A 27,282-nucleotide genomic window follows, 5' to 3' on the forward strand; every position below is an offset into this window, starting at 1 on the left:
GGGCCCCAGCAGGATGCAGGGCTCACCCGGGTGGGAGAAGGAAAAGTGCGGAGGGGCGTGGGATGCCCAAACCGTGCGCTCGGCTGGGGCGGGCGCTGTCACGGGGTCGTCGTCTCTCCGGGAATGCTTTTTTGCGTGCATCAGTTTGAGCTCTGCGCTGCGGAAAGCCCCACGTTGCTCTCCGAGCAGCAGCAGCGGGTTGGAACAGCAGCCGGTGAGGCCTGATGGATGGATTTGTCAGAGAGGTGCGCTCCACCAGCCCCTCCTCGCTGCGCTTCCCAGTCCCACCTGCTCGCTGAAGCAGTTCCCCTCTGCATCCATCATTAACCGCAGAGGTGCCTCATGTATAAAGACACTCCATTTCTCCGTTTAGCTCCCGAGCTGGATGGCATCAGCATCGTATTTCCCTGCTCTGCCCATGAGACCAGGAGTCCCCTGGGCTCCTGCCTGACCATCGCGCTGCTCTCATGGACAATGCTGCAGAACTGTGGTTGCAAGACTTCCCCATGGCAGTGCACCAAGTTGCTCTGAACACCAGTGTTTTTAACTTAAAAAAGCACGTATGTTATTATTATTATTTTCCACATTACTGCTTTGCTCTCAGGTTTAAAATGTGAATGCTCTCTGTTGCATTCACCGAGACTATCCCTTCTGCAGGAGGAGCAGGGGGAGGACCTTGTTTTCCTTCTCTGGATGGAGGTGCAGTGCAGGCAGGTGGAGAATGTTCCCATGTGTATCCTGGTGCAGAGGTTGCTATGCTCTTCTATAGCTAATCACACGATCATTCCTTTCCATGGAACTGGTACTTCACCTGGTTTTTCTTCTCCTGAATCTTTGTTCTCCCAACCCACTGAATCACTGTTGCTTTTCAAACCCCAGAAAGGGTTCTCTGAGTCATGTCAGGAAGGCATTTTTCTCTTGCCCTGACATGGCACTTTAACACAACATTTAACATAACCATGCTGGGTCAGTCCCCAGGTCTGAATCTGGTGAGGACTCAGAGTGTCTGTCAAGGGAAAAGTGAGAAATAATGATAAAGAGGTTTAAAATTCTCCTGCTATTTTCATCTCAAATGTTAGTCCAGCGCTGGTGTTTCCAGGTCTGTGGTGCCTCAGATCACCTCTGCAAACTTCACAGACCATAGAATTATAGTTATCTGGGTCTTGGAAAAGACCAGGGTCATAAAGTCCAAACATCAGCATGACCTACCAAGTTCCATCATTAATTATGTCCCTTAGTGCCACATCCACACATCCCTTAAACACCTCCAGGGGTGGGGACCTCGCCACCACTTCCATGCATGACAAGAACGTTGTTGTGCTTTTGCTGCATCGACACTGGTGGTCTGAGGGAAGCGCTGCCCTTACCCACCTCCATCAGCACCTTTACATCATCCTTAGTTCACTTCATCTTCATGTCATCATTCTGCTCCTGTGCCTTTTAAAAGCCCACATCCTCTTATGAGACTTTGACACCACTTTGGCCTTATTTCTTATACACAAAGGGAAGTCTCTTGCTTGTGACCAGGCTGAGCTTTGGGGCATTGCCCCTAGCACATCCCTTAGTCTGTTGCCTGGGACTAAACATGATCCATCCCTCCATCTACAGCCACTTTGGATGTGGGCTTTCACTGCTGTGACTGAAGCTGGATAAATGCTAGATAATCTTTAATAGTCCCTACTAAATCAAACTATACCTTGATTCTATGACTCAGTGGAGCATTTGAGTCTCTGGCTTATTGTTAAAAGAAAATAGAATCCAGAAATGAGGGCCTACAACCTGTTTTGCCTCTAGGAGAGCAGTCAGGGCTTACCCTCCTAACAGAGCCTCCAGGGCGCCCAGGTCTGAGTGGTGGGAAATGCAGACCAGAGGCAGCTCCTGGCTTATTTCTCTACCTGGTACCAGCCCAGCGCACCGAACCTCTCAGAGTGGGCTGGGCACACTTTCCTTCCCCGCCGGGCAGCACCAGAGTTCCAAGTATTTCCTCACACCTGGAACTGCCCGGCAAGGACCGTTCTGGAGGAGGTCCATCACTGCGGTTCCCAGCCCGGGCTGGCTCGGCAGATGGAGCTGCTCCCCAAGGATGCAGAGGAGTGCTGGGCTCAGACACCGCTTAAAGCAGAGCCCTGCGCTGGGCAAGGAGATTATTTCTGTATTTACTTTCTGCCGGACGGGGAAGGAAAGGTTTGTTTCGGTGAGGAGTGAACGACTGTGAGCGAACTCTGCTCCATTCCTGCAGGCGAGGGGCTCTGAGGAATAGAAAAGCCCAGGAAATATTTCTGCTCCGGACGCCATCTGGACTCCCCCGGCTCTAGGGGGGGTGTTTGCAAAGGCACGAGCAAGCAGCGATCACAGTGAGACGAGCTATCAGCTCTCAGCGCAGAGGGCAGCGCAGAGACACCAGAGCCCACGTTCCCGTTCACAGACCTCCCCCAGCGTCAGGCAATGCCTGCGTGCCCGGCGGGTCCCCTCGCGTTAAGCCTTGCTGGCCTTGTAGCTAAGCTGTGCGATAGCCTTTGCCTTCCCTCGCTCCATTTTGCCTGCGGCGACAGCGGAGCCTCTTTTCTCGCAGCAAGTAAGCTCACAGGGAGGGGGTCAAACCTGCACGAGCAGTCCTAAATCCCAAGCAAGGGCTGCACTCTGTGTGTGCCAGGCTGGAAGATGGGAGCTGATGAGAACTGCTTTTTGCTTGGGGTGTGTCTGGTGTAGAAAAGTCCCACTTCCAGCAGTTGAAGAGGGGCTGGTGAATAATTAATCTGTTCTTGCAGAGCTGATAGAGCAATGGTTTGTTTATGAATGTGGCTTATATCTAGCTACCTATGGCACTTCTGTTCAGAATGTGCTGTACATTCTGCCTGCAAGTGCCTGACAGCAATGCTGTGGTGTCTGACAACCCTTTAAAAATGGACTCTTCACGTAATAAACATTCCCTGTAGTTAAATACGGGATTGTTTCACCACTGGAGATGCTCTCCCACTGCACAAGGGACAGGCAAACAGAGTTGAAGGATCATTCCCTGCATTGTGAAGCCTGAAAGCCCAAGGGCTCAAGTATCACATGGCTGGGACATGGGCTGAGACCTGGCATACTCATAACATGTGTGCCAAGTTAGGGGGCAGATGTGGGTGGGTGCACCAAGGTGTGTGGCTCCCTTCTCCCTGTGTACTGTGCACTTCATCCCCTGATGCCCTCTAGCTTGTGTTTAAGAGGGTCTAAAGTCCTATCTCAATTTCTGCATGCAAGGGTGGCAGCTATGTCAATATTTAATCTGCACACATTAAGGGCTGTTCGTACCCTCAGGGTGAGGGACCCAGGCTCCTTGTGGAGGACAGCAGAATGGCTGGTGTGGCAGCACCCAGTAAATCAACCCAAATAAAGCACAGGCGTGTCCACTGCCTGCTCTGCCCTCCCACCCTATCTCTGTGCTGGGTTTGGCCCCTTGGGGAGTACAGGGAAGGGAAGAAAAGGGAACAAAAGAAAAGGGAAGAGGAGATGAGGGAAACAAAGGAGGGGAGAGGAGAGGAGAGGAGAGGAGAGGAGAGGAGAGGAGAGGAGAGGAGAGGAGAGGAGAGGAGAGGAGAGGAGAGGAGAGGAGAGGAGAGGAGAGGAGAGGAGAGGAGAGGAGAGGAGAGGAGAGGAGAGGAGAGGAGAGGAGAGGAGAGGAGAGGAGAGGAGAGGAGAGGAGAGGAGAGGAGAAGAGAGGAGAGGAGAGGAGAGGAGAGTCAGGCAATGGAAGGGAACAGAAGGGAAGGAAAAAGAAAAGGAAAGGAAAAAGAGAAAGGGAGGAATTCCTGAAATCCCTTTTTCCCTTTCTTTTTTTGTCTCTGAAAAGCAGTGGTGTTCATCTTCGAGAAATCCCAGCTAGCAGGCGGGTTGGGAGGGCAAAAAGAGGAAGGAAGGAGGAAGAAGAAAACTCAAGGGCGGCAACTCAGGGCTGAGTACACAAAAACATCTTCAAAGCGAGGAGCTTGTTTTTCAAACACACCATGGTTTCGCTGGAAACAACCCGAGCTGAGCTGGGAGTGGGGCCAATCCCGGGGCTGCTGCCAGCCCTGAACCCTGGCAGCACACTCTGAGTGCGCATGTAACTCAGCCTGCACCCAAACTGCCCCCATCCCACACCGGAACCAGGCTGCCACCTCTCTGGGGCACTATGACTTTTCTTCTTCCTATTCCCTGCAGTCTCTTCCCCAAAGGAAGGGTTCCACAACAGTGATATTTGCCCATGATCCTTTTGTCAGTTCTGGTTCTTTTTCAGGGCCAAGCATTGCTCACCCCGACAGCTTGCTGTAAAAATATCCCAGTGTCTCCTTTTGGTGACAGCGAGGCTGCTGTGATCAATACCATAAACAGTGACCTCTGGTATTTCTAGAGGTTCCTTGGGCAGCTAATCATCTCCATATACTTAGGTACTGATGTCACAGTGGTGTGGGTAAGTACTCCTGACATATATTGCTGGGGAAAGCTGTGCCAAGCAAGATGAATTTCTTTCTTCTTCCCCTCCATATGCACTGCTCCTGCAAATTTGGGGTCCTGAGGATGCGTCAGACCGCACAGATCCCCAGACTTGTGTAATCTGCTCCATCTTTTGCCTACTTTTGCTGCCACTGGATGCTTTTTCAGCTGCTGGGACCATGGCAGCTCTTCATGCAGCTGAGCTGTGTATGGCATTATTGTGCATTTCTCAACTAAGGTTTTTGGCTTTGACATAGTCTTGGTCTGGCAACAATTCCAGTCTATCACCCTAACCCCAAACTCTGTGCCTACATATCTTCCACCCTTGTTGCAGCATGGACTCTGGCTTGGTGTAAGGTATGTGCCCTGGGAGTTACAGGACTTTAATTAGGACAATAAATGGAGGATTGGATGAAGAGAAATATCCTTCTTTTCCCCAACTGGAGCAAGGTGCGTTGGTGACATGCTGTGTGGCAGGAGTGCCCTGCATTCTCTATATACAGATGGGAAAACCCGGCAGAGCAAACATTTCATATAAAAACACCAGAATTCCATTCAAACTGTGCTGCCCGGCCCCAGTCCCCAGGTACCAGCCCTTCTTCCCAGCCCTGTTCTCTGGGCTGTAACAGGATGCAATATGGTGGCAGCCAAAGGATGGTCATGAGAATCCTCTCATCACCCCGCTCCGAAAAACTCATCTCAGCAACCTGCAAGCAGGCTGTGACAGCACGGAGCAAAGCAAGCCAGAGCCAGAGGGCTGGAGATCCACAAGGATCAAGTGCAGTTAGAAAGAGTTAATTGCTTTCTTTTCATTGTTTATTATCCTCTATTTTGTAAACTAACACAGCAGATGTGAGAGAAGTTGGAAAAGGAGACTGGGACCACTTTCACACAGTATTGTGGCTCTTCTTTCAACAGGAAGAAAAAAAATTAAGCAGCAAGGTTCCTAACCAAGGGGTGATGGAAAGGCAGATTACTCACCGCAAAGAAAAACATGGAAACACACATAAAGGAGAGGACAAAGAAATCCATTTGACCAGAAATCTCACACCAGTGAAGCAGAAGCCATCCAAGGAGCTGAGGCCCATGCTGGGGGCCGTCACGCTGGGCCTCATCCTGTTCATCGCCGCGGTGGTGGCCTGGTGCTACTACACGGTGTCCCTGCGGAAGGCGGAGCGGCTCAAGACGGAGCTGATGGACCTGCGGGCGGATGGCTTCGTCATCAGGAACCAGCACGGGGAGGTGGTGTTCCGGCTGGCGTTCCGCTCGGGGAGACTGGACCTGGAGTCGTGCTCCAAGGAGGGCGAGATCCTGAGCTGCACGCGGTCGGACCGGGGGCCGCTCAACTTCTTCATCCAGACGGTGAAGCCCAAGGACACGGTGATGTGCTACCGCGTGCGCTGGGAGGAGCTGGCGGCCGGCCCAGCGGTGGAGCACACCATGTTCTGGGAGGACGCCCACTGGTACGGGGGCTCAGAGATGAGTACCCAGCACTGGCCCATCCGCCTGGCGGGCTACCAGGAGCCCGTGCCCTACGTCACCAGCGATGTCTACTCTTTCCGCGACAGCTTTGGGGGCATCCTGGAGCGCTACTGGCTCTCCTCCAAAGCAGCGGCCATCAAGATCAACGACTCGGTGCCCTTCCACTTGGGCTTCAACGCCACCGAGCGCTCCCTCTTCTTCCAGGCCCGCTACAAGGACTCTCCCTACAAGCCCGCGCCGGGGCAGCAGCCCTTCCCCGAGCTGAGCTACCGGGTGTGCGTGGGCTCTGATGTCACCTCCATCCACAAGTACATGGTGCGCAGGTACTTCAACAAGCCCTCCAAGATCCCTGCTGAGAATGCCTTCCGCTACCCCATCTGGTCCACGTGGGCCCTCTACAAAAAAGATATCAATCAGGATAAAGTTCTACATTTTGCAAGAAACCTTAAAAAATACCGTTTCAACTGCAGCCACATTGAAATTGATGACATGTACACACAGGCCTATGGGGACTTTGACTTTGACCCTGCCAAGTTCCCCAACGTAACTGAGATGTTTGCAAAACTAAGGGAAGATGGGTTTAAGGTCACTCTGTGGATTCATCCCTTCATACATGTGGATTCCTCCAATTTTGAAGAGGGGATTGAGCGTCAGCTCTTCATCAAGGAGCCCTCAGGACAGCTGCCAGCCATGGTGGAGTGGTGGAATGGCATTGGGGCCATCCTGGACTTCACCAACCCAGCAGCCCGGGACTGGTTCCAGAGTCACCTGCGCCAGCTCCGTCACAAGTACGGCATCTCCTCCTTCAAATTCGATGCAGGTGAGACCAGCTACCTGCCCAAGCAGTTCAGTACTTTCCGGCCTCTCTCCGACCCCAGCATCTGGTCCCGGCATTACACTGAGATGGCCATCCCCTTCTATGAGCTGGCCGAGGTACGGGTGGGCTACCAGTCGCAGAACATCTCCTGCTTCTTCCGCATCATTGACCGCGACTCTGTGTGGGGCTATGAGCTTGGCCTCAAGTCCCTCATCCCCACAGTTCTCACCATCAGCATGCTGGGCTATCCGTTTGTATTGCCAGACATGATTGGAGGAAACTTCCTCCCCAATAAGACAGACGGAGCCGTTGAGATCCCAGACCGGGAGCTGTACATCCGGTGGCTGGAGCTGTCGGCCTTCATGCCCTCCATGCAGTTCTCCATCCCACCATGGCTCTATGACAAGGAGGTGGTGGAGATTGCACAGAAGTTCACAGAGCTCCACGAGTCGCTGGTGGCCCCGCTGCTGCTGGAGCTGGCCGGGGAGGTGACCGATACAGGAGACCCCATCATCCGGCCCATCTGGTGGATCTCGCCCCGCGATGAGGCCACGCACCGCATTGACTCGCAGTTCCTCATTGGGGACACCCTCATGGTGGCTCCCGTGCTGGAGATGGGCAAGCAGGAGCGTGACGTCTACCTGCCGGCGGGCAAATGGCGCAGCTACAAGGGGGAGCTCTTTGAGAAGACGCCGGTGCTGCTCACTGACTACCCCGTTGACCTGGACGAGGTTGCCTATTTCCTTTGGGTTTCCTAACAGGCTCCTCCATTTTCTTTGTTTCTGTCCCATGGGTTAGTTATCTCTTGATTTGAACGGCCATTGTGTTCTAAGTTTTTTGATTAACATGAATATCAGAAAAAATACCTCTATTAATTTTGCTGTTGCTGTAGAGTAAGTTAATGCAATATATTGAATGTATGTCTTGATTCTTTCAGTTTGACAACTACAATGTAATGATTGACATTTTCGTCCTATTTTCCTGTCAAGAAGGCCATGTAAGTTTGTGTTTTCCAAAAGAATGATATGGACTCCATTTGTATACATTTGTACCGCACCTGATCCCATGAGATGTTTATACCTCCCTTTGCTTAGTTGAGAAGGCAGTTGAAACCAAGAACTTTCTTAAAAAGAAAATAATAATAATAAAATCCATGATTAACCTAAAGGTGGTGGCTCCAAATTTTCATCCTGTAAATCAGATGGGTGCTGAAGCAGGGTGAGTTTCCATTTCCCATGGATTGTGTTATCCAAGAAAGAAGAAAGAAGCTTTAGCACTTCTTAATACTGTGGCAATCATCTCCTCCTTTTAATGAAAGAAACTATTGAGAAACATATCTCTGTTGTGTATTCGGACAAGCCTGCAAACATTTGATGAAATTTCAATAGCAATCAAGACTAAAAAGTAGCAGCAACTAGTCATGCATGGGTGAAGATTGTTAAAGGGATCAGTTTGTTTTTTGTGGTCTGGTTTCTGTCCAATGGGTACAATCCAACCTCCATGAAGATTCCAAGAGAAGACTTGGCAGTTGTCCTCTTGAGAGAGCTTGAATAAGTAACAAACCAGCCCAAATGCCCTCTTGCCTCATTTTCTCCTGGAAGCTGTTCTCCCATGACACCAGTGGTGTTGATCCCAATGAGCCAGCATCCCACAGACACAACTTCCCTTGGATGAAGGCATCTGGACAGCACTTGTGGGCTTGGGGAAATTGGGCTACCTCTGCTCTGTCCATTCTTCCTTATTTCTAAGCTAAGAGAAGTTTAAAGGTGACATGACTGAGAAGTTTAGGAGAGTCCTGGGGTCTCTGGACTGATATGTTTCTTTCCAAAGCAAGGGGCAGTTTCCTTCCCCAGAAGATAAGCTCTTTCTTTACAGATTTGCTTTGGAGCTGGTTGATGTTATGAGCTAATGGGGTACTTAAGAACACCACAGTTGCTCAGGAGCTTTTTTGATGCCCAGGCTCCATGGCCTCACCAGTGGGTCTGTCATGCTGCAGGATCAGGAACCAACACTCAGACTCATCTTGATGTGTGGGATCACTGGTTTCTTCCTATGAGTTCTGGGGACAGAAGGGCCTTAGTGAGCCCCTGACTGGGGCCTCAGTGAGCCCTGACTGTTGATTCAGTAGGAAAAAAGTTGAGGTTCTCTGTGGTGCTCACCCAAATCTTGCTGGTGCCCATGGTGGGGAGCTGGGTTCCAGCCTCCTCATGCAGCATCCGTGACCCATATCTGTGTGTCTGGTGTACAGCTGCTCTCCTGAATCATAGGCTGGGGAAAAAAGCTTCTTCAATTATTCTGCTGGGGATGATTACAGGCTACTCTATCCTAAGCAGATCTCCCTGTGGAGGAGTTCAAGCCTGTTAGGCTGCAGAAATCCCTCTCCAAATCCCCATCCATGTATGCTCTCCTCCTGTGTCTGTCCTTGTTGGGATGTGCGCTGCTGGAGGAACATCTGGTTTTCCTCATGAAGCTTGAGTCTCTGTTGTTTTTTAGCACTCCCAGCTCTGAGCAAGCACTGTGTTTGCTGCAGGGACTGGTGACATGGGAACATCGCTCACCCCAGGCTGCCTTTATGCTTTTATTTTTAGAGGGGATGTTTATTATCCTTGATGTTAGATGATTGCCGAACTACCAATCACCCATCCCCAGTAGCAAAAAAATTAAAAACAAACAAACAGTCCCTGTCTTTTTCTGCTTGGTTGGATTTAACGTGGCTCAGCCCAGCTTGATGGCTTTCCTGGACTCCAGGACTAGCTGTTATGGAGGAGGCTGTTTTTTCCCTAAGGTTGCCAGACTGGCTGCACACCCAGAGGGAATCTGTTGCTGTCAGCTTGTCCTTTCACCACAGCTCTCCATAGACCTGCAATGTTTTTTGTCTATTTTTTTTTCCTCCCTTTTTTTCTGTTTTTCTTCCTTTTGCAAAAAAAACTGTGATCTTGTGAAGGGCTGCACCCGTAGGCAACATTGCAACCTGGTTTGAAACGCATTGGTTTTGCCAAGGCCTCAGTGGGATTTGGAGTTGGCCATTAACACTCCTCCTTGTTCCCTGCATGGCTCTCAGTGTATTTTTGAGCGCTGCCTAGCGCATAGTTTGGCATCATCCCATGATCAGCAGGGTCCAACTCACACTAAGCTGGGACCCCGAGCAGTGCAAACTCCATGCAGCTGGTGAGCCTCACTCAACCTTAGTGGACACGGCTCCAGATTTTAGGAAGATGCAAAATAACCCAACAAAAGCCCCACCAAACCACCCAGATGCCAGGAAGGACTCCTGCATTACTGGGAATCTGCTGGAAGCTGGATTCAGCCTGTCACAGGGCTCCAGCTTCACTCCCCATAGGTGAGCATCAGTCTGGTGCATGGATACTGTGTACACCCAAGGGAGAAGGCAAAGAAAAAGCACCAAGAAAAGTATTTTTATTGCAAAAGCCCCCCTCATTTGATCCATATGTGTTGTCTGATGCTTGTGATGTCTGGGTGGCACAAAGCAGGCTCTGGCTCATACAGTAAGGTGTTGGAAGAGGAGGAAAAACATTATTTGGGGTGAAGGGGTGGCGTGATGCAAAGCAGGCTCTTAATGACTTTCACAGATCTGTTTCTGGTGCTCACACAGCCACAAACATCCACCCTGGCCCCTCTGCCCTGATAGAGTGGTGTGGGAAGGGGACCTGGGGACAGCAGGGACAGACAGTGACCTCCTGGGGCACATGCTGGAAGCAGCAAGCAGTCTCCTTCATCACCTGTACACAGACCACAGGTCTTCTGTATCATCATGGACCAGCAACACCCCAGGTTCCTTCCCTGACACCGGCACTAGAGGACACCTTTTGAAGGCAAGCAGTCAGTGGAAATAAGGACACCATTTTGGTGTGATGCAGCAACAGGACCCAGGGGGGGTGGTTCGTGATCCATCCCAGCCTGTGCTGAGGGAGAGGGCACTTTCAGCCCCATCTAAACAGAGTGCTGTCAGCTTATCACTTCTAAACATCCATCAAAGCTTCATAACACAAGCAGTGAATATATTAAATAAACCCACAGCCTCAACTCTAATTTCAATGAAGCCTGGGGTGAAAAAAAGCCCCAGATCTACCACCACTCCCACCCACTTGGAACAGACAGATGAGTTAAACTTTGTTTTGTTTTCCAAAGTTTTTTTTATCAATCAAGGCAATTCAAGTTACAGCTCTGTTTTCATAACAATTAGAATTAGAAAAGTGGTTAAAAATGATCCCACCAGCACTGCAGTCCAACTCAGGAAAGCGTGTGAAATCCAACCACTCACTAAAGCTGACACACAAGAAAATAAGCTTCAAAACCCAATCCCATGGGCATCACGCTGACCTGCTGCTCATCACCACCTGCTAGTGCTGACTGAACCAATCCCCAACACCTGTTTTGAGGCTTTTCCTTGGCTGAGTTAACCTGGTTTTGGACAGTGACCCAGTGTGTAACCCAGAGAAACCTCCCTGGGTACTGGTTCCCAAAGTGTCCGTGCACAGAGAGCTTGTGATCTGCAGAGTCTTAGGGATGTTCAACCTGCACTGCAGCATAGTGTTAGAAACAGTGGTTTTGGTAAAAAGTTTGATGGAGAGAGCTTATGAGATAGCTTAAGGGAGCATTGCTGAGCCTGTCCCCAAAATGGCTTGGTGCCATGGACTCAGAGAGTGACAGTCAGATGAGCCCTTGCTCCTGGGCTTCATCCCTGCCTTCCTCCCAGCTTCCCCCTCCTACTAGCTGGAGCACTGAATGGCCACGACCATTTCTGCCCTAACCACATTTAGAAAAATAAGGTTACTCTATAATCTTACTCATTTACAACTAGTTAATAAACACCTTTGACAACAGAACTCTTCCTTTCGAAGGACGGTGTCTCTAATGGAGATTTTCCCTCCTGACAGAGCCCCGCTGAATTCTGCTGCTTTCCTGGCACAAAGCTGCTAGGGTGCAGACACACAGGACTTTAAGATCCCACACCTCACAGGAATGACCCAGCCTGCCACCACTACCCGTGCAGTCCAGCTGCAGCACCAGCTTCTGCCTCCTTTGGCAGCTGGCACCTGACTCCCCTGAGCTAAGGGATGGAAGCAGAGGACACAAGCTCTTTCCATCTACTCTCACACAAAGTAAGATGGATTTTACTGACTTCTAAGAGGGGATCAAGGCACTCATGCAGTTTCTGCCATCATTTTCACAGTAAAGGAATTCTACTAGGAAGGCACACACTTGTCAGAGTGTGTTTGTAGCCTGGAAAACCAGTGCTACTTGTACTGGGGACAGAGAGCAAACCTGAGCCCTCCACAGCTAAAAGCCACAAGAAACAGGCTTAGGGACTGAGCCTGGGACTTGCCTGTGCTCCTGCTGGACCTGAGGACTCCTTTGAGTCTTGTTTTGAGGCCAAAACACCAAATTACACAGAGCAGATCCAGTCAGACATCAAGTTGGTTCCAAAGAGGCACAGATTCACAAAATGGCTGAGGTTGGAAGGGACCTCTGGAGCCCTTCAAGCAGGGGTCACCTGGAGCAGGTTGCCCAGGACCATGTCCAGACAGCTTCTGAAGATCTCCAAGGACAGCGACCATCACGCCAAACATTCTCACTTCCTCCCTAACTACAAAAACACTTTAGATATTGCCCCAAACACCTGAGTTTTCACTTGAGGACACTATCACAACCCATAGGTGCATCCCCTTTTCTGCCTCCTGCAAACCCAGAGGCAGTTGGCCATAGAGAAATACCATCACTGGTATCCAGCTCTACCTAAAAAGCTGCTCCATCTCTCTGGGTGGTGGACTCATGCTTGGATGCAATCCCATAAGAAGACCTGCAGCTGCTGTGCTTTCCTTGTCCCTTGCCCTCCCAGACAATGTGGCTCAGTTCTGAGCAGGCATATTAAAAATGAATGGGCTGAGAGATGCCAGCAGTCAGGGCACAGCAGGGAAAGTCCTGCCTCAGGGAGCCAGACTGCAGTCCTGCTTGTGGTTGCTTACAGTGGAGACTGCCTGTGTCTCTGAAAGTGCATATCCCTAAAGAAAACCAAACAGGAAAGCTGGGAAAGCATCCTGAAAAAGGAGGAGGGAGAAATGCTGAGCAAATCCCAAGTAGGCAACAGGAGGAACCTGAGCCAAAGTCTTGCCCATCCGAGTTCTGGGGACTGCGGTCACAGGAAGACGTCACCCCATGTCGCATCCAGACACCTCCAACAACAAGCCCAAAAGCTGAAGAAGTCTCCTCCATCTCCGTGAGAGTCAGAAGGGCTGCTTCAGAAAAGCTCTACAGAGCATAATCATTTCTCAAACTCCAGCCCGAGACGGAGATGGATATTAGCTTAATTTCATGCTACATGAGAATATTTCCTTGTGTGCAGTGAAAACACCCACTGGCACAAAACCATCAATGCAAAAGCTGGTGCTTTTCACCCACCAGCAAGCTGGCTAGCAGCAAACATTACATCCATGACTCGTGCTGCTTGCAAGAACCTGCTGTTCCCAGGGAAGCGGCACACAGACCCTCAGAGATCAGCTTTGCTTCAGGCCAGCAACAAACCTGAAAGCCCATCTGTCCTTAAAAAAGATAAAAAGAATACCAGTTACTGTCCTGTAACAAAGCAGGACCATGATGCGTTAAGATTGATTGGGCACACTGGTATGAACGGTGCTGCTACAGAAAGGCAGTGTTGACACCCGAAGTGAAACACAAAGGAAAAGCCTTGCAGCAGCATCAGATGGGCGAGGAGGTGGGATGCAAGCAATATGTAGTCTGTTCAACTGAAATAACTGCATGTCATGCGAGTAACCTGGCCTGCCTGGTACCCGAGAAAACAGGCAGGTGTTAGTCCACTGCCATGCTATGGGAAGGGAAATAAATCTGTATATATATCTTTATATAATCTAGTCTCTTTGCTGCTCTTAAAAAGTCTTTTTAAATATACTTGCCATATTAGAAAACTTAAGGCAGGCTGTGCTGTAGCAACCCTCCCACACACACCCCCAAGCCAGTGCTGGGTGCTCCCGTAGGACAAGAAATGCTCCCACAAGGCACTAACCAAACCTCACCTCTTAAAATCCAATGGAATAAAAAAGGTATTAGGTTTGACTGCATGACAACTCCATCTTCACATATAAAGAGACAATTCTGCCTACTACAACCTAACTGCAGCCTCCCACCAGCCTCTAATAATAAAAAAAAAACACAAATAGACCACCTTCCTCCAAAAACAAACAAACAAAAAAAATCCCCAAGGAGAACGAAGTCTATTTAATACACTCCGCAGTCCAAATCCTGGATGAAATGTGCAATTAGAACTATTATTTGTTAAAAAGTTGTAGCATAAGGCATGGTTTTCCTAAAGCAGATGGAGGAGCCCGTTAGGAAACCCAGAGGAAATAGGCAACCTCGTCCAGGTCAACGGGGTAGTCAGTGAGCAGCACCGGCGTCTTCTCAAAGAGCTCCCCCTTGTAGCTGCGCCATTTGCCCGCCGGCAGGTAGACGTCACGCTCCTGCTTGCCCATCTCCAGCACGGGAGCCACCATGAGGGTGTCCCCAATGAGGAACTGCGAGTCAATGCGGTGCGTGGCCTCATCGCGGGGCGAGATCCACCAGATGGGCCGGATGATGGGGTCTCCTGTATCGGTCACCTCCCCAGCCAGTTCCAACAGCAGCGGGGCCACAAGTGACTCGTGGAGCTCTGTGAACTTCTGTGCGATCTCCACCACCTCCTTGTCATAGAGCCATGGTGGGATGGCAAATTGCATGGAGGGCATGAAGGCCGACAGCTCCAGCCACCGGATGTACAGCTCCCGGTCCGGGATCTCAACGGCTCCGTCTGTCTTATTGGGGAGGAAGTTTCCTCCAATCATGTCAGCAGAAATAAAGGGGTAGCCCAGCATGCTGATGGTGAGAACTGTGGGGATGAGGGACTTGAGGCCAAGCTCATAGCCCCACACAGAGTCGCGATCAATAATGCGGAAGAAGCAGGAGATGTTCTGCGACTGGTAGCCCACCCGTACCTCGGCCAGCTCGTAGAAGGGGATGGCCATCTCAGTGTAACGGCGGGACCAGATGCTGGGGTCAGAGAGAGGCCGGAAAGTGCTGAACTGCTTGGGCAGGTAGCTGGTCTCACCTGCATCGAATTTGAAGGAGGAGATGCCGTACTTGTGACGGAGCTGGCGCAGATGACTCTGGAACCAGTCCCGGGCTGCTGGGTTGGTAAAGTCCAGGATGGCCCCAATGCCATTCCACCACTCCACCATGGCTGGCAGCCGTCCTGAGGGCTCCTTGATGAAGAGCTGACGCTCAATCCCCACTCCAAAATTGGAGGAATTATAGTTTATGAAAGGGTGTGTCCACAGAGTGACCTTAAACCCATCTTCCCTTAGTTTTGCAAACATCTCAGTTACGTTGGGGAACTTGACAGGGTCAAAGTCAAAGTCCCCATAGGCCTGTGTGTACATGTCATCAATTTCAATGTGGCTGCAGTTGAAACGGTATTTCTTGATCTTTTCGGCAAATCGTAAGAGTTTATCCTGGTCAATGTCATTTTTGTAGAGGGCCCACGTGGACCAGATGGGATAGCGGAAGGCGTTCTCAGCAGGGATCTTGGAGGGCTTGTTGAAGTACCTGCGCACCATGTACTTGTGGATGGAGGTGACATCGGAGCCCACGCACACCCGGTAGCTCAGCTCGGGGAAGGGCTGCTGCCCTGGCGGGGGCTTGTAGGGAGAGTCCTTGTAGCGGGCCTGGAAGAAGAGGGAGCGCTCGGTAGCGTTGAAACCCAAGTGGAAGGGCACCGAGTCGTTGATCTTGATGGCCGCCGCTTTGGAGGAGAGCCAGTAGCGCTCCAGGATGCCCCCAAAGCTGTCGCGGAAAGAGTAGACATCGCTGGTGACGTAGGGCATGGGCTCCTGGTAGCCCGCCAGGCGGATGGGCCAGTGCTGGGTGCTCATCTCTGAGCCCCCGTACCAGTGGGCGTCCTCCCAGAACATGGTGTGCTCCACCGCCGGGCCGGCCGCCAGCTCCTCCCAGCGCACGCGGTAGCACATCACCGTGTCCTTGGGCTTCACCGTCTGGATGAAGAAGTTGAGCGGCCCCCGGTCCGACCGCGTGCAGCTCAGGATCTCGCCCTCCTTGGAGCACGACTCCAGGTCCAGGCTCCCCGAGCGGAACGCCAGCCGGAACACCACCTCCCCGTGCTGGTTCCTGATGACGAAGCCATCCGCCCGCAGGTCCATCAGCTCCGTCTTGAGCCGCTCCGCCTTCCGCAGGGACACCGTGTAGTAGCACCAGGCCACCACCGCGGCGATGAACAGGATGAGGCCCAGCGTGACGGCCCCCAGCATGGGCCTCAGCTCCTTGGATGGCTTCTGCTTCACCGGTGTGAAGTTTTCAGGCAGGAAAGTGTACATGGTGCTTGTTTTCTCTATCACTTCTTGCAGAGGAGTGGGAAGAAAGTTGTCTTTGCAGCCAGGCTGGGATTCTCAGGAGAAGAAAACAGAGAGATCCCACCTCCACGGAGACCCAGTGTCTCTGAAAAAGAAGAGGATAAATATAGTCTGGGAAGAACCTCTGAAGCAAGGGATCACTTGTCACCTGTTTTCTATCTCAATCTCAGCTGCTCTCTTTGCCCCCACACTGCCAGCTGGGATGTGCTGCATGCGGACTGGAATCCACAGCCCCAAAACACCCTGCACATGACACACCATGATCCCATCCTGCAACACCCAAGCAGTCTGTGCCTAAGCTTTTTGGCTGCAGCCCGCTCCCCCTTACATGGCCCCAAGGAGGAGGTTGCTCAGAGAGCCAAGAGCTGAATGGCTTTCCCTCTGCTGTGGGACCAGCCAAGCACTGTGCTGTGGGTTCAGAGTCAAAAAGTGAAGCAAGGACACAGAAAGCGAGGAGCAAAAACAGGCAGAGAAGGAGCTGAGGTGGAGAGGAGCCACAGAGCTTCTGGTGCATGCCTTGAGCCCTATGATGCTGGGCTGTCTGGGGGGCTTGGCACAGGCAAGGACTAAACACCTCTCCAGGCCACCCCAGGACTAGCAGCAGAGCAGCCCAGCTGCTTATCTTCCTGGGGATGTAGCAACTGGGGAAAAACAGGGACCTGAAGATCTCCCAAGCCCTCTGTTCCAAGCAGGGATGCTCAGGTGTGAGCTTGAACAGTCACACTGTGGAACCTGAGAATGGGCTCTAAAACATGCACAGCACTCAGTATATGTCTCATAGCAGCAGCTAGGGTAGATATTGCAGTTGGGGACCTTTTTATTGCAAGAAGAAAGATCGGAGAGCAGGTTGCCAGGCAGAGGCGCAGAGACAGAGTACAACACAGACATGGGTTGTTTGGGGCAGGAGCAGCAACAAGGGAGAGATGGGATGCAGCTGCACAGTATGAGTGCTGGAGTGGCCACACCAACCTTCCACTGGGTGCCTGTGACTTTCCAGGCTGCCAGACGCTTTAAATAGGATTACAGCAGCATTAGGAAGCGATTAGCAAGAGTGGGTGGTAGGTTGAGCTAAACGACCTGTCCCACAGCCAAGTCCCATTGAGCGCTTGCACAGACAGAAGCAGCTCTGGTCACCCCACCTGTGTCACCCTGGGCAAGATGTTGCCTGCAGGAGGGGATGGGTCCGCGTCCCCCAGCACATGTGATGCACAGCCAGCTGAGCCCAGCCACCAGAAAATGAGGCAATAGAGCTCTTGGTATGAGATCCTGCACTGGCATTAAACCATACTCCTACAACAGCACCTCTTGGTGTTAGGGTTAGACACAACCAACAGAGCTGAGCAATGGCATGGGGACACTGCGGTGGCCCAACCTGGAGTTGCTTCCCATCTCCGCCAGCTTGGGCATCCACAGCAGGCAAGAGCTTGCCGCCAGAACCAAACAACACATGGGGCCGATGCAAGTAGCTGTGTGTGCTTCTGGACCTATAAGTGGGTGGGCATACCCCAAACAAGTTCCCTTCCTCCCTGCACTGGGGAGTTCTGGGATGCCAGTGACAGAGCCACCTGCTATCAGAGGCAAGGCTGTGCCTTGTCTGGGAGCTATCTTGGGACTGGGAAGCTTGAGGGGGGAAAAAAGAAAATGCATCCACCCAGAGAGCAGAACTGGTAAATTATTTGGGGAAAAGGATTTTTGGAAGCTGTCACGTTTCCTGAGAGAGGAAATAAATGGCTTTTTCTTTCCTGGATCTCTTCTGGGGTTTTGTGCTCCAGAAATGGCTGATCCTGCCGCTCTCTTCCTCATCTCCACTTAAAACTGAGAGCAATAAAGCGGCCCCCTGCTCCAGGGGCTCTCTGGATTGTCATCACCCTCTCAGGAGGTTCGTTTATTATTTATGAACCACTTTGAATCTGCTCTATTTTTAGGCCGTTTCTTTTTCCCCCTCCATGGGTTGGTATTTGTGACGTGCATGGAGGAACCAGCACTGCTGCTGCCACTCGGGAGCAAAGCAAAGCAGTTTGTAGGAAAGGTTTTACGCCCAATCTGCCTTGCAGTGGTTTGCACCCCTGGTGTCCAACACAGTAGATGCAACCCAGTCTGTGGGTCCAGCCCGTCCATGGGTCTGGTGCACTGAAATGGGGATGCGAAGGAGAGCAGTGCAGGGACAGCTGGCAATGGTACAGCATCGCTGGCTGACTCAGGGAGACAAAATGCCTCCTTGCTTGCAGGATAGTAGCAAAGCCAACATAACAGCTGAGCCAGCCTCTGCGGCTTGGCTCAGGCAGCCCTCCATGCAGGCAGCCCACCGTCCTGCACTGTCCCACTGCAGAGGATGGCAGTTTGTACACGCTATCAGTAGGCAGCACCCAAAAATGCTGTGTGGCACCACGCAAAGATGCTCAGACCCCCAAAACCAGCTGTAACTCAGCACTCATCAGCATCATTTCTGGCATCAAATGTTCATGGTGGGAGCAAATTTGTAAAGCCAAAATGGCTGAGAAACGAGTTTCCAGCCTTGGGAGAGCAGAACTGTGCCACGTAGGGCCTTACTCTGTGCCTGGGTTTTGTTAACAGAATGTGCAGCTCTCCAGCCTGTGATTAGTCCCAGAGCAAAGTCTTCCAGGCTCCCCCAAGATAAAGCCTGCCATCCCGCATGCAGAGAGCTGCCTGTACACGCAAAGCCTCTTTCAACATATTTTGGAATGCAACCTTGTTATTTTGCTCCAAGATGACATTGCTGTGACCTCCAGCTCCTCTAAAAAAAGAAAACAGGCAGGGAGGACAGCAAAGACGAGCAGCGTGGTTGCAGCTTGCTGCGATGAAGCCTCCCAGCTGAAACATAACAAAGCTTTTTCTTTCCCATTCCATGGAAACAGCCAGTTACCGTGCCTTGATCAGAGATGAAAGCACAGCATTCAAGCAGGACACACTCCATGGAGTAAAAATAAAAATCCCTTTTTTGGTCAGTTCTATTTTTACTGATACAGCCACTGAAATGTGGGCTGCGAGACCCACAGCACCATTAACCCTGGCACCTTTGTAATGAGGTCATTTGTTTAAAAATGGTCACCATCATCAAACCAGTCCCCATTGCCCCAAATTGTCAGCTCTGCACTGTGCTGGCACCAAGTCTGTGTCAACCTGCACTGAGTTCCCAGGCCCGCATGCCAGGAATCTACGTCCAAGGGGTGCAAGGTGACACCACCTCCACAAACACCTGGCAGGTGTTGAGCAGATAGAACACCACGGTCTACACCACCAGGCACTTCCTTAAAAGAGCAGAAAATTAGGGTTGCAAAAAGGAAAACGACTTCTGCAAAGTTCCTACAGGGGAAAAACTGCCACTGAATGCATGGAGCCATTGCCTTGCTAAAGGGTTTTAGCAGACTACAAGCTGCAAATCTGAAAGTGGCTGGGATGAGCAAACCCTTCTGTGTATTTAGTTTATCCAGCACTTTGGGTGAAACTGCTGTCCCATCTGATGGGAGATGGGGGGACTCGTGGTGAGGGCATGGCTGCTCCATGGACACCACGCTCCTCACAGTGGCATCAATTTGTCCCCTGCCCTGAAGTCACCCTGGGGCCCTGGGTTTGTCCCCATGGGGTACAAGCCATCCCTAAGTCAGTCTGGGGAGATACTGGTCCCCAAGCAGAGTCACAGAAACATCCAGAGCATCCTTTCCAGGGGTCCTAAAACTGCACAGTTTGAGGGACATTGCAGGAGAGAAGTTACAGCTACCTCCCTGCTTCTGGGATGCCAGTCCGTGTCAGTCCACAGCCATGCAGCCATCATCACACTGGGATGTAGGGTACGGACAGCTCATCCCAGAGGGGACACAGCACACTGGACCCACACATCACTGGGTTATCACTGTCACTGATGTATTCTCTCCAGCACCCTGACTGCAATGTGCAGCCAGCCCTCAAGGCCATGGTGGCAGCCACAGGCACTGCGGTGGCACGGGGTGAGCACGAGGAGCACTGCTGGAACAGGCAGGTGTCAGAGTGGGGTTTGGGCTCACCAATCATCTTCCCACAGCAGGAGAGGAAGGGATGGCAAATAATCACCCCCCCCTGCACTCAGAGGCTTTCAGGAAGCAGAAAGAAAAAAAATAAAACAAAATCCAGCACCAAAATTAAAAACAAACAAACATTATTTTTATTGTTTCCCCCCTAAAGCCTAAACACAGCCATGATTCAGCACTGTAACAATGCTGCCTCAAGCAAAAGGAAACAACCAACCCCTCTGCTGCTGGTCGCACCAGGCACCTTGAGGATAAACCCCAAAGTGTGTGTATGGAGCTCACCAGCAAGAGGCAGAAATGCTGCCAGGACATCACATGGGCTGCGACGTTCCCTCTGCTGAACCTTAAACACTTCCACCTGTACTGCAGGAACTGGCACCCAGCAGCTCAGTTATGCTCCTTAAAGCCGCCTGTATCAACTGATGCTCTGAACCTAATTAAACACCTCAGGGGTGTTTGACCAGGTCTGCAACAAAAAAAAACCAACCCCACAGTGAGTTAACCCTAGCAGGAAATGTCTGAATATTTAATGCACCTGGCAGTTCCCCCTTCGCAACATCTTCTTTCTTTGTTCTTCGTTGTGTGCTACTTGGTAAGATGAAGTTTTAATAGGCTGGTTTTCAGCTGCACGCGCAGCACAGCACAGCCAGCTCACACCTAAACCACTCACAGCGCCCAAATCTCTCCAAGATGCTGAACTCGCAGACCCACCATGCAAGGGAAAGGAGAACTGAACAAACCCGTCCCCAGAAGCCTCGAAGGTACAAATGCGAACAGTGATGCCTCACAAAGCTGCCGTGGGTCTGTGGGACCAAACGCTGTGCGGGCAGCCAGCCTTGCTGCTCTTCTGCTTCCTCACAAGGATCCCTGCCAGCGGCAGCAGCTCCACCAGTCCCAGCACAGCATTAACCTCAGCCAAAAGGGAACGATGGCTGCAACCACCTCATGTGTGTGACCCAGGGCCCCAGCTCTGCTTTTTGTTTCTTTTGCTCCCCTCAGAGCGGGTTGACGAACATACCCCTCCCACACACAAGATGCAGCTGTGTCCATGGTGTACTAAAACAGGGACAAAACCCATCCCCATAGAATCAGAATACAGCTGGAAGGGACCCATGAGGGTCACCAAGTCCAGCTTTCGGCTCCACGCAGCACCACCCAAACCCAATGTCTACAAGCACCGTCCCAAAGCTACACGAGCACCGGCAGCTCCTGGCCGTGCCCGCTGCCCTGTGCAGCCCGTTCCATGCCGGCGCAGAGCCTTTCCCGAACCCCGTCCCTCCCCTGGCACAGCTCCGTGCCGTTCGCTCAGCCCATCGCTGTCACACAGAGCAGAGCTCAGCGCTGCCCTCCGCTCCCTGCGAGGAGCTGCAGCCGCCATCAGGCTCCCCTCGGCTCCTCTGCTGCGTGCCCGGCACACCCAGGACCCCCAGCCGCTCCCATGCCCCACCAGCACCGCCGCCCTCTCCGCAGCGCTCTGAGCGCACATCACCTCACCCCGGGAGAACTGCCCTCAGCAGGACCCAGGCCCACCTCCCCCCCAGAGCCCATTTCAGCCGCCCAACCACCTCCACGACCCCGAGGTCCCGTCCCAACCCGTGCTGAGGACGCATCCCGTTCCCACCCGCCCTGCTGCGCCGAGGTCCCGCTGCGAGCAAACGTCAGCACGGCAGCAGCCGAAACCCGAGCCCACCCCAACACCCAACCGCTACGATGCGATACGGGGGAGGAAACGGGAACCCCTGGCACAGCCTCTGCAATTTTCCAGCCTTCGGGTCCAGCGGATTGCCCTGCTGGCGACACGGCACGCGAACGCCCGCCCTTCAGCCCCGCACCAGCCAGAGAGGGGAAGCAGAGGGCTGGCTGCGGGCACTGCCGCCCCACACCGCTGCTGGCACCTGCCGGGGGAGGGAGGCAGGGAAGGAGGGCAGGGCTGTCCCTGAGCCCACCGAGGACACCCCCGCCCCACCCGGGCACCCCCCGCGCCCCCAGGCGCAGCCCCGCAGCCCGCACACTTACGCGCAGCCCCCGGCCATGGCAGGGCTCCCTGCAGCTGCACTACCGCCTCCCGCCGCGGTTCCGGGGCTGGGCGGAACCGGAGGGTCCGCCCCGCCCCGCCCGGCCCTGCCCCCGGCCCGCCCCACTGCCCGGCCCGCCCCGAGCTCGGTGCCGGCGGTGCCCGCGGTGCTGGGCTGCGGCTCGGGGCGGCGCGGCTCTTCATCCAGCGGGCACCTTCCTGAATTACTCGCCTTCTTTCCTTCCTTCCTTCATCGGACGTCGCCCGCAACTCCTCCTCTCTTGTTAAGCCCTTCGCTGGGGGATCTCAGCCCTGTGCCTGCATAACTTGTCAAAAGGAAGTGTGCCCGGAGTGAGGGGATGGGCGGCTGCTTCTGTTTATGGAGGTGTCACTATGCCCCGCAAGCTCTTGTTGTGCGCTTTGCTCTGCAGCTTCTGTAACAGCCCCCGAATACCCCGAATAGAACCGCAGAATCCTGGAAAGACTTGGGTTCCCAGCCCCAACCCCCACAGCTCAGGCTGCCCAGGGCCCCATCCAGCCCAGTCTTGAGCACCTCCAGGGATGGGGTGCCCACAACCAAGGTTTGTCCAAGTGTAGCCCAAGGTCACAACATTTACTGGTCTCCCCTTTGCAGGGAGCTCCCCATTTTGTAGGAATGGAGCTGCCAGGAGTGGTCGCCCAAAGTGGTTTTATTGAGAGCTCATCTTCGCTTAGAGTTCCGGTGCACAGTACATCTCTGAGGTGAACTCGGGGTGAATGGTGTAGCTGCCTTTCTGGACTCCCCCCATCTTCTTGAAGTGGCTGGAGTCCCACCTAGGAGAGGAGACAAGCGGTGCTACATGGGCAGGATGAAGCTCTCCTGGCTGCCAGCACTGCACAGAGTCAAGCTCTGCCCACGCAGCCCCCCATCCTCTATCAGCACCTCTGGGTGCTGAGGCTGAGCAGGAGATCTGAAGGTCCGTGGCACTGCCATCTTGGTGAGGTCTCTACCTGCCAATCCTGCTCCTTGCACCGTCCTTTTCCTAAAACCCTAATTTCCAGACCCATGCAAGTCCAAGAAAATGCACCTTGTTCTTTGACTTTGAGAACCATCTCACCGAGGCTTGGGCATGGTGACAGCTATAGAGAAACCAGTGCTGCCTGTTCGTTCTTGTTTGTTTTCAGTTTCAGGTCTCAGAAATTTAAGGCTGATCATTTTCTGCAAGCCCGACTCCTAGTTTTGGATCACGAGCAGTTGGTGCAATAGCACAGTGACAACAAAGCTGGAGAACAGCCTCCTCACCCCCCTGGCTGCTTCCAGAGAGCCGTTCTAGGGAAACATCTGCTTCTGCAGTGGAAAGATCCCAAAGGCAAACAAACAGGGATTAAGGTGCTGCTGGAACTGCAGCGGGTGAAGGACACGGCTAATTACTGTGTAAAGGGCAGTATGACTGGGGAACGGCTCCTTGGATGAGAAAAGGAGGCGATGGCAGAAAGCACAAGAGCTACGCAGGCAGCACTAATGTGGCACCAAATGGTGCTAAGCCATCTACAGCCAGGTTCAGGGGCAGCACCCAGAGTTCAGGTGCTGTGCAGTCCCAAGGACTGCAGGATGTGATCAAGCACAGCAACACCTGCCCTTGAGGGATGAAATTTAGTGGCTTCTTTTTCACAGAGAGCAGTAATGTGCTCCATCTCAGTGCCACTGTGGTACCTATTATAGTATTATAGCATAGTATTATCTATGTTACTGACTGCATGACCACCATCATGGGACCCACTACCCCTCAGGATCCACATTCTGCATCATCACCCCCAGAACAATCCTCTGAGCAATTTTGCATCGAGCCCTAACATAAAGGGGCCTAGGCCCTTGCCGATGTTAGGTAAAATAATATCTCTGCACCAGGACAACCTGCCCTTGTCTGGAGCATTCCCACATGTAGTCTGTTCATACCTAGGGCTCATAGATGGGTATGATGGCTGGGGGTGATGTGAACTTGCACAGAGCGTCGCCATGGGGCTGTAATTGCAACATGGGATGCTCCTGCAAGAGACAACAGAGGCAGAGTCAGTGGTGGCCCTTAGAATGGAGGGCATCTTTTTCCCAACCCCCTCAATCCAACTCATCCCAACCAACTGATCTCATCCTAACCCACCCAACCCAACTCATCTCACCTCAACCCAGCTCATTTGAACCCAAACCATCCCAATCCAAACCAAAGCATCCACTGATCCACTCACAGCCCATCCCAGCCCAGATCAACCTTACAGTCCGTTCTGCTAGTGCACTGATATGCCTTCTGATGGAAGGGTCCCCATCGACATAGTAGTCCATCCCTCGCAGGCAGTAGTGGCGACCAGAGCATGGGCTGTAATAGCCCTGGAAGGGTCTCTTCCCTGACATAGTGTACACGGGCTGCAGGGACGGTGGTGAGAGCCGTGACAGCTTGCGCAGCATGTCACCAACCACCTCCCTCTCTGCAAGCAGAGGGACAGAGAGGGTAGCAAAAAGGAGGAGCAGGCATCTAATCAACCAGATGGCCACAGGCACAGCTACAGCTGGATGAGGGCAGTTACCATATTCGTTGAGGCAGGCGGGTTTTGGTGGGTATGGCACAGGTATGCTTTGAAGATAGGTCTCCATTCTCGTCTCCTGCAAGGAGTGATTGCAGCCTTTGCAGCATTGTCACCTTTTCACTGCAGAACCCAGGGTGCTGATGGCACCCAAGGTAGTTCCAGTTTTGCAGGGTAAAAGGAGCCAGGTCCTACCTTGGGTGGCAGGGGGAGGTAGGTGCTGTACTTGTTCCAGGCTGCACTGCTGTAGGGACCTGTTCGCCAGGTGAGGTATTTGTCCTCATTGACAAAAACTGGGCAGTATTTCTCTGGAATGAGAAGCAGACAGACAGGACTGCCCTGTCAGGCAGGTGGCTGCTGGTGGGCTCGGGAATGTGTGAGACACAGCTGGAACGTCCCAGCTGCTCTCTGTGTCTCACAGACACAACACCATGGGTTCAGGGGTACTTCAGAGGTGCTGCTGCTGGATTCTTTGTTAAGGGTCTTTAGGACCTTAAGAGGTGTTGGTGCCACCACCTCCCTTCCACTGGTCAAGAGACAATGGAGACAGGGTGAATGGTAGCCCTGGGAATGAAGGAGGACATGTCCATTCCAGCTCAACCCAACACAACCCAACCCAACACTGGGGGCCAGGAGGGACGTGTCCTTCAGGCATCACTGACCACCAGTAAGTACGGAGGGGATACCTGTGGGGGGAGCCCAAGAGACCTCAATGTGGGAATGTTGACGGGTGGTTACAGCAAAGCTGCAAAAGCAGATGGCAAGTGAGGGGCCCCTTTGCCACCACTGGGGAAATGCAGGATGTATAAGGAGGGGTGGGCAGAGTTGCACCTGGCACAGGCAGCCCCCTGCCTTGTGGCCCTCAATGACGTGCCCTGTGTGACACAGGGGGACAGATAGGAACTTGCAGTACCTTCAGGTTTGGTCAGCCAGTACTTCTCAGGCCAGTAAGCAGTGGGGTCAACGGCATTCCGGTACAAATACTCCTGCATCACAGACTTAATCAGCTTCTCAGGCTGACCTCGGTGAGGCATATCTTGGTCCTGGGGCATTGTTAATCCCTAAAGACAGTGGAGAGTGAGGTGAGATACTCAAGTGTTGCACCTGCCTTTGTCAGCAGTGGGGAATGTGGTGAAGCCAATTATTATCAGGCAGGACCTAACACTGGAGACATGCCCCAAAACTCACCAGGGGGGTGAATATCTGCATAGAGGGTGTGTGCTGGAGACAGAGAGTGGCTGGGTACCACCACTTCTCCTTTGCATTTGTGGTGTCTGAAGACATCTAGGTGCTTTGCAAAGCAAAAGTGGAGGCAACAGGGCCAGCAGAGGTAGGGAAAGGAGCTGTGTTGGAAATCCCTACAGCTGGCAGAGGGCTGGGGTCTGCCAGGCTGCCCAGGCTGTAGGAGGTGCTTCTGTCCCTGTGTAGCTGTGACATCCTTCTCCATGGCCTCTGCTGGCTCTCTAATTATAACACACATGTTAATGAGGCTGCAAGGGATAACCCATTTTGTGGTGTGCTTCACATCAGAGCCTGCCTGCTGGCGAGACTGTTTGGGGAGAACCGTATGGCTGTGGATGATAGGGGACCTCCCATGGTGAGATCATGTCTCAGGGGTCTGTCCTCCAGGAGCAGGGCTGGGGGATGTTCAGCCACGCTCAGGACTGGACAAGCCTCAGGGCTGTGAGCTGGGGCAACTCTCTGCCCCCATTGCAACCACGTCACCTGGCTGCCCTGCTTCAGTTTCCTCTTCCCAGTGGAGGCGCTCTGAAACCTGCTGATGGCCAGGAATTATGTGTGAGAGCTCAGGCTTGTCTGCCCCATAAACACACTCCACAGACACACACCAAACCCAGGGAACAAGAAGCCACAATTGCAGAGGTATTGCTGACCAGGGAACACGAGCATCCCTTGATATGGAGAGTGAGGCACCCGAGTTCCCCGTGCCACCCCTCGCCCAGCCCCAAGTATCCTCAGTCAGGTCGGGGAAGAAACCCTGAGGCCGTTACCTGGGTCACAAACTTGTTTTCCTTCCATAGCTGCTGTGGCGCCTGCTCAAATAGTGCCTTTTTCATGGTGCATGGCGGCCGGTAAGAGTCGGTGTAGGTGCTGACGGGCGTCTTGAGCTTTTGGGCAAAGAGGAACATGGTGCTGCGGCTACAGGGACGCTGGGTCCTGGTGGATCTTGGGGTGGCTCAGAGGCACTGCACAGGGCTGGAGCCTCCCAGCCCACGTGGACCCGTGTGGGGACGTGTGTGGGAAGGGAATGGGGCCCCAGTGGCTCTGTTCTAGAGGCTCCTGGGGGTGTTTATGTCGTTGGTGACATCACAGTGTGGGAGAAGGGAGATTTGGTCACATTCTGTCGGTGCTATGGTGTATTCCAAAGGATACCAAGTCCTGGAGCAGTGCTCAGTAACTGCTCCCTGCAACCTTGCATCCCTCCTGTTGTTTTTCCATCCCTCCCACCATGGTCACCAACATGTTCCCTTGGTCCCA

At 52.7% G+C, this 27,282-nt stretch overlaps 3 protein-coding genes across 3 annotated transcripts; 1 reads left to right on the forward strand and 2 right to left on the reverse strand.

Moving 5' to 3' along the window:
- The first annotated feature begins 2,091 nt into the window (after positions 1 to 2,091).
- Positions 2,092 to 7,917, forward strand: MYORG (myogenesis regulating glycosidase). The gene is made up of 2 exons (XM_072359801.1): positions 2,092 to 2,575; positions 5,374 to 7,917. The coding sequence occupies exon 2, from the start codon at positions 5,416 to 5,418 to the stop codon at positions 7,510 to 7,512; it is 2,097 nt and encodes a 698-aa protein (XP_072215902.1). The 5' UTR covers positions 2,092 to 2,575; positions 5,374 to 5,415; the 3' UTR covers positions 7,513 to 7,917.
- Positions 7,918 to 10,879: 2,962 nt separating this feature from the next.
- LOC140263786 (myogenesis-regulating glycosidase-like) lies at positions 10,880 to 16,273 on the reverse strand. The gene has a single exon (XM_072358962.1). It carries the CDS (start codon positions 16,153 to 16,155, stop codon positions 14,119 to 14,121), a length of 2,037 nt encoding a protein of 678 aa, XP_072215063.1. The 5' UTR covers positions 16,156 to 16,273; the 3' UTR covers positions 10,880 to 14,118.
- A 6,667-nt stretch (positions 16,274 to 22,940) lies between these two features.
- SPMIP6 (sperm microtubule inner protein 6) lies at positions 22,941 to 27,014 on the reverse strand. The gene is made up of 7 exons (XM_072359207.1): positions 26,796 to 27,014; positions 25,700 to 25,847; positions 24,982 to 25,094; positions 24,790 to 24,865; positions 24,477 to 24,690; positions 24,167 to 24,256; positions 22,941 to 23,043 (listed from the first exon to the last, which is right to left on the reverse strand). The coding sequence occupies exons 1-7, from the start codon at positions 26,931 to 26,933 to the stop codon at positions 22,941 to 22,943; spliced, it is 882 nt and encodes a 293-aa protein (XP_072215308.1). The 5' UTR covers positions 26,934 to 27,014.
- Positions 27,015 to 27,282: the final 268 nt, after the last annotated feature.

This window comes from Excalfactoria chinensis, chromosome Z, assembly GCF_039878825.1.
Source record: "Excalfactoria chinensis isolate bCotChi1 chromosome Z, bCotChi1.hap2, whole genome shotgun sequence".
Lineage (NCBI taxonomy): Eukaryota > Metazoa > Chordata > Aves > Galliformes > Phasianidae > Excalfactoria > Excalfactoria chinensis.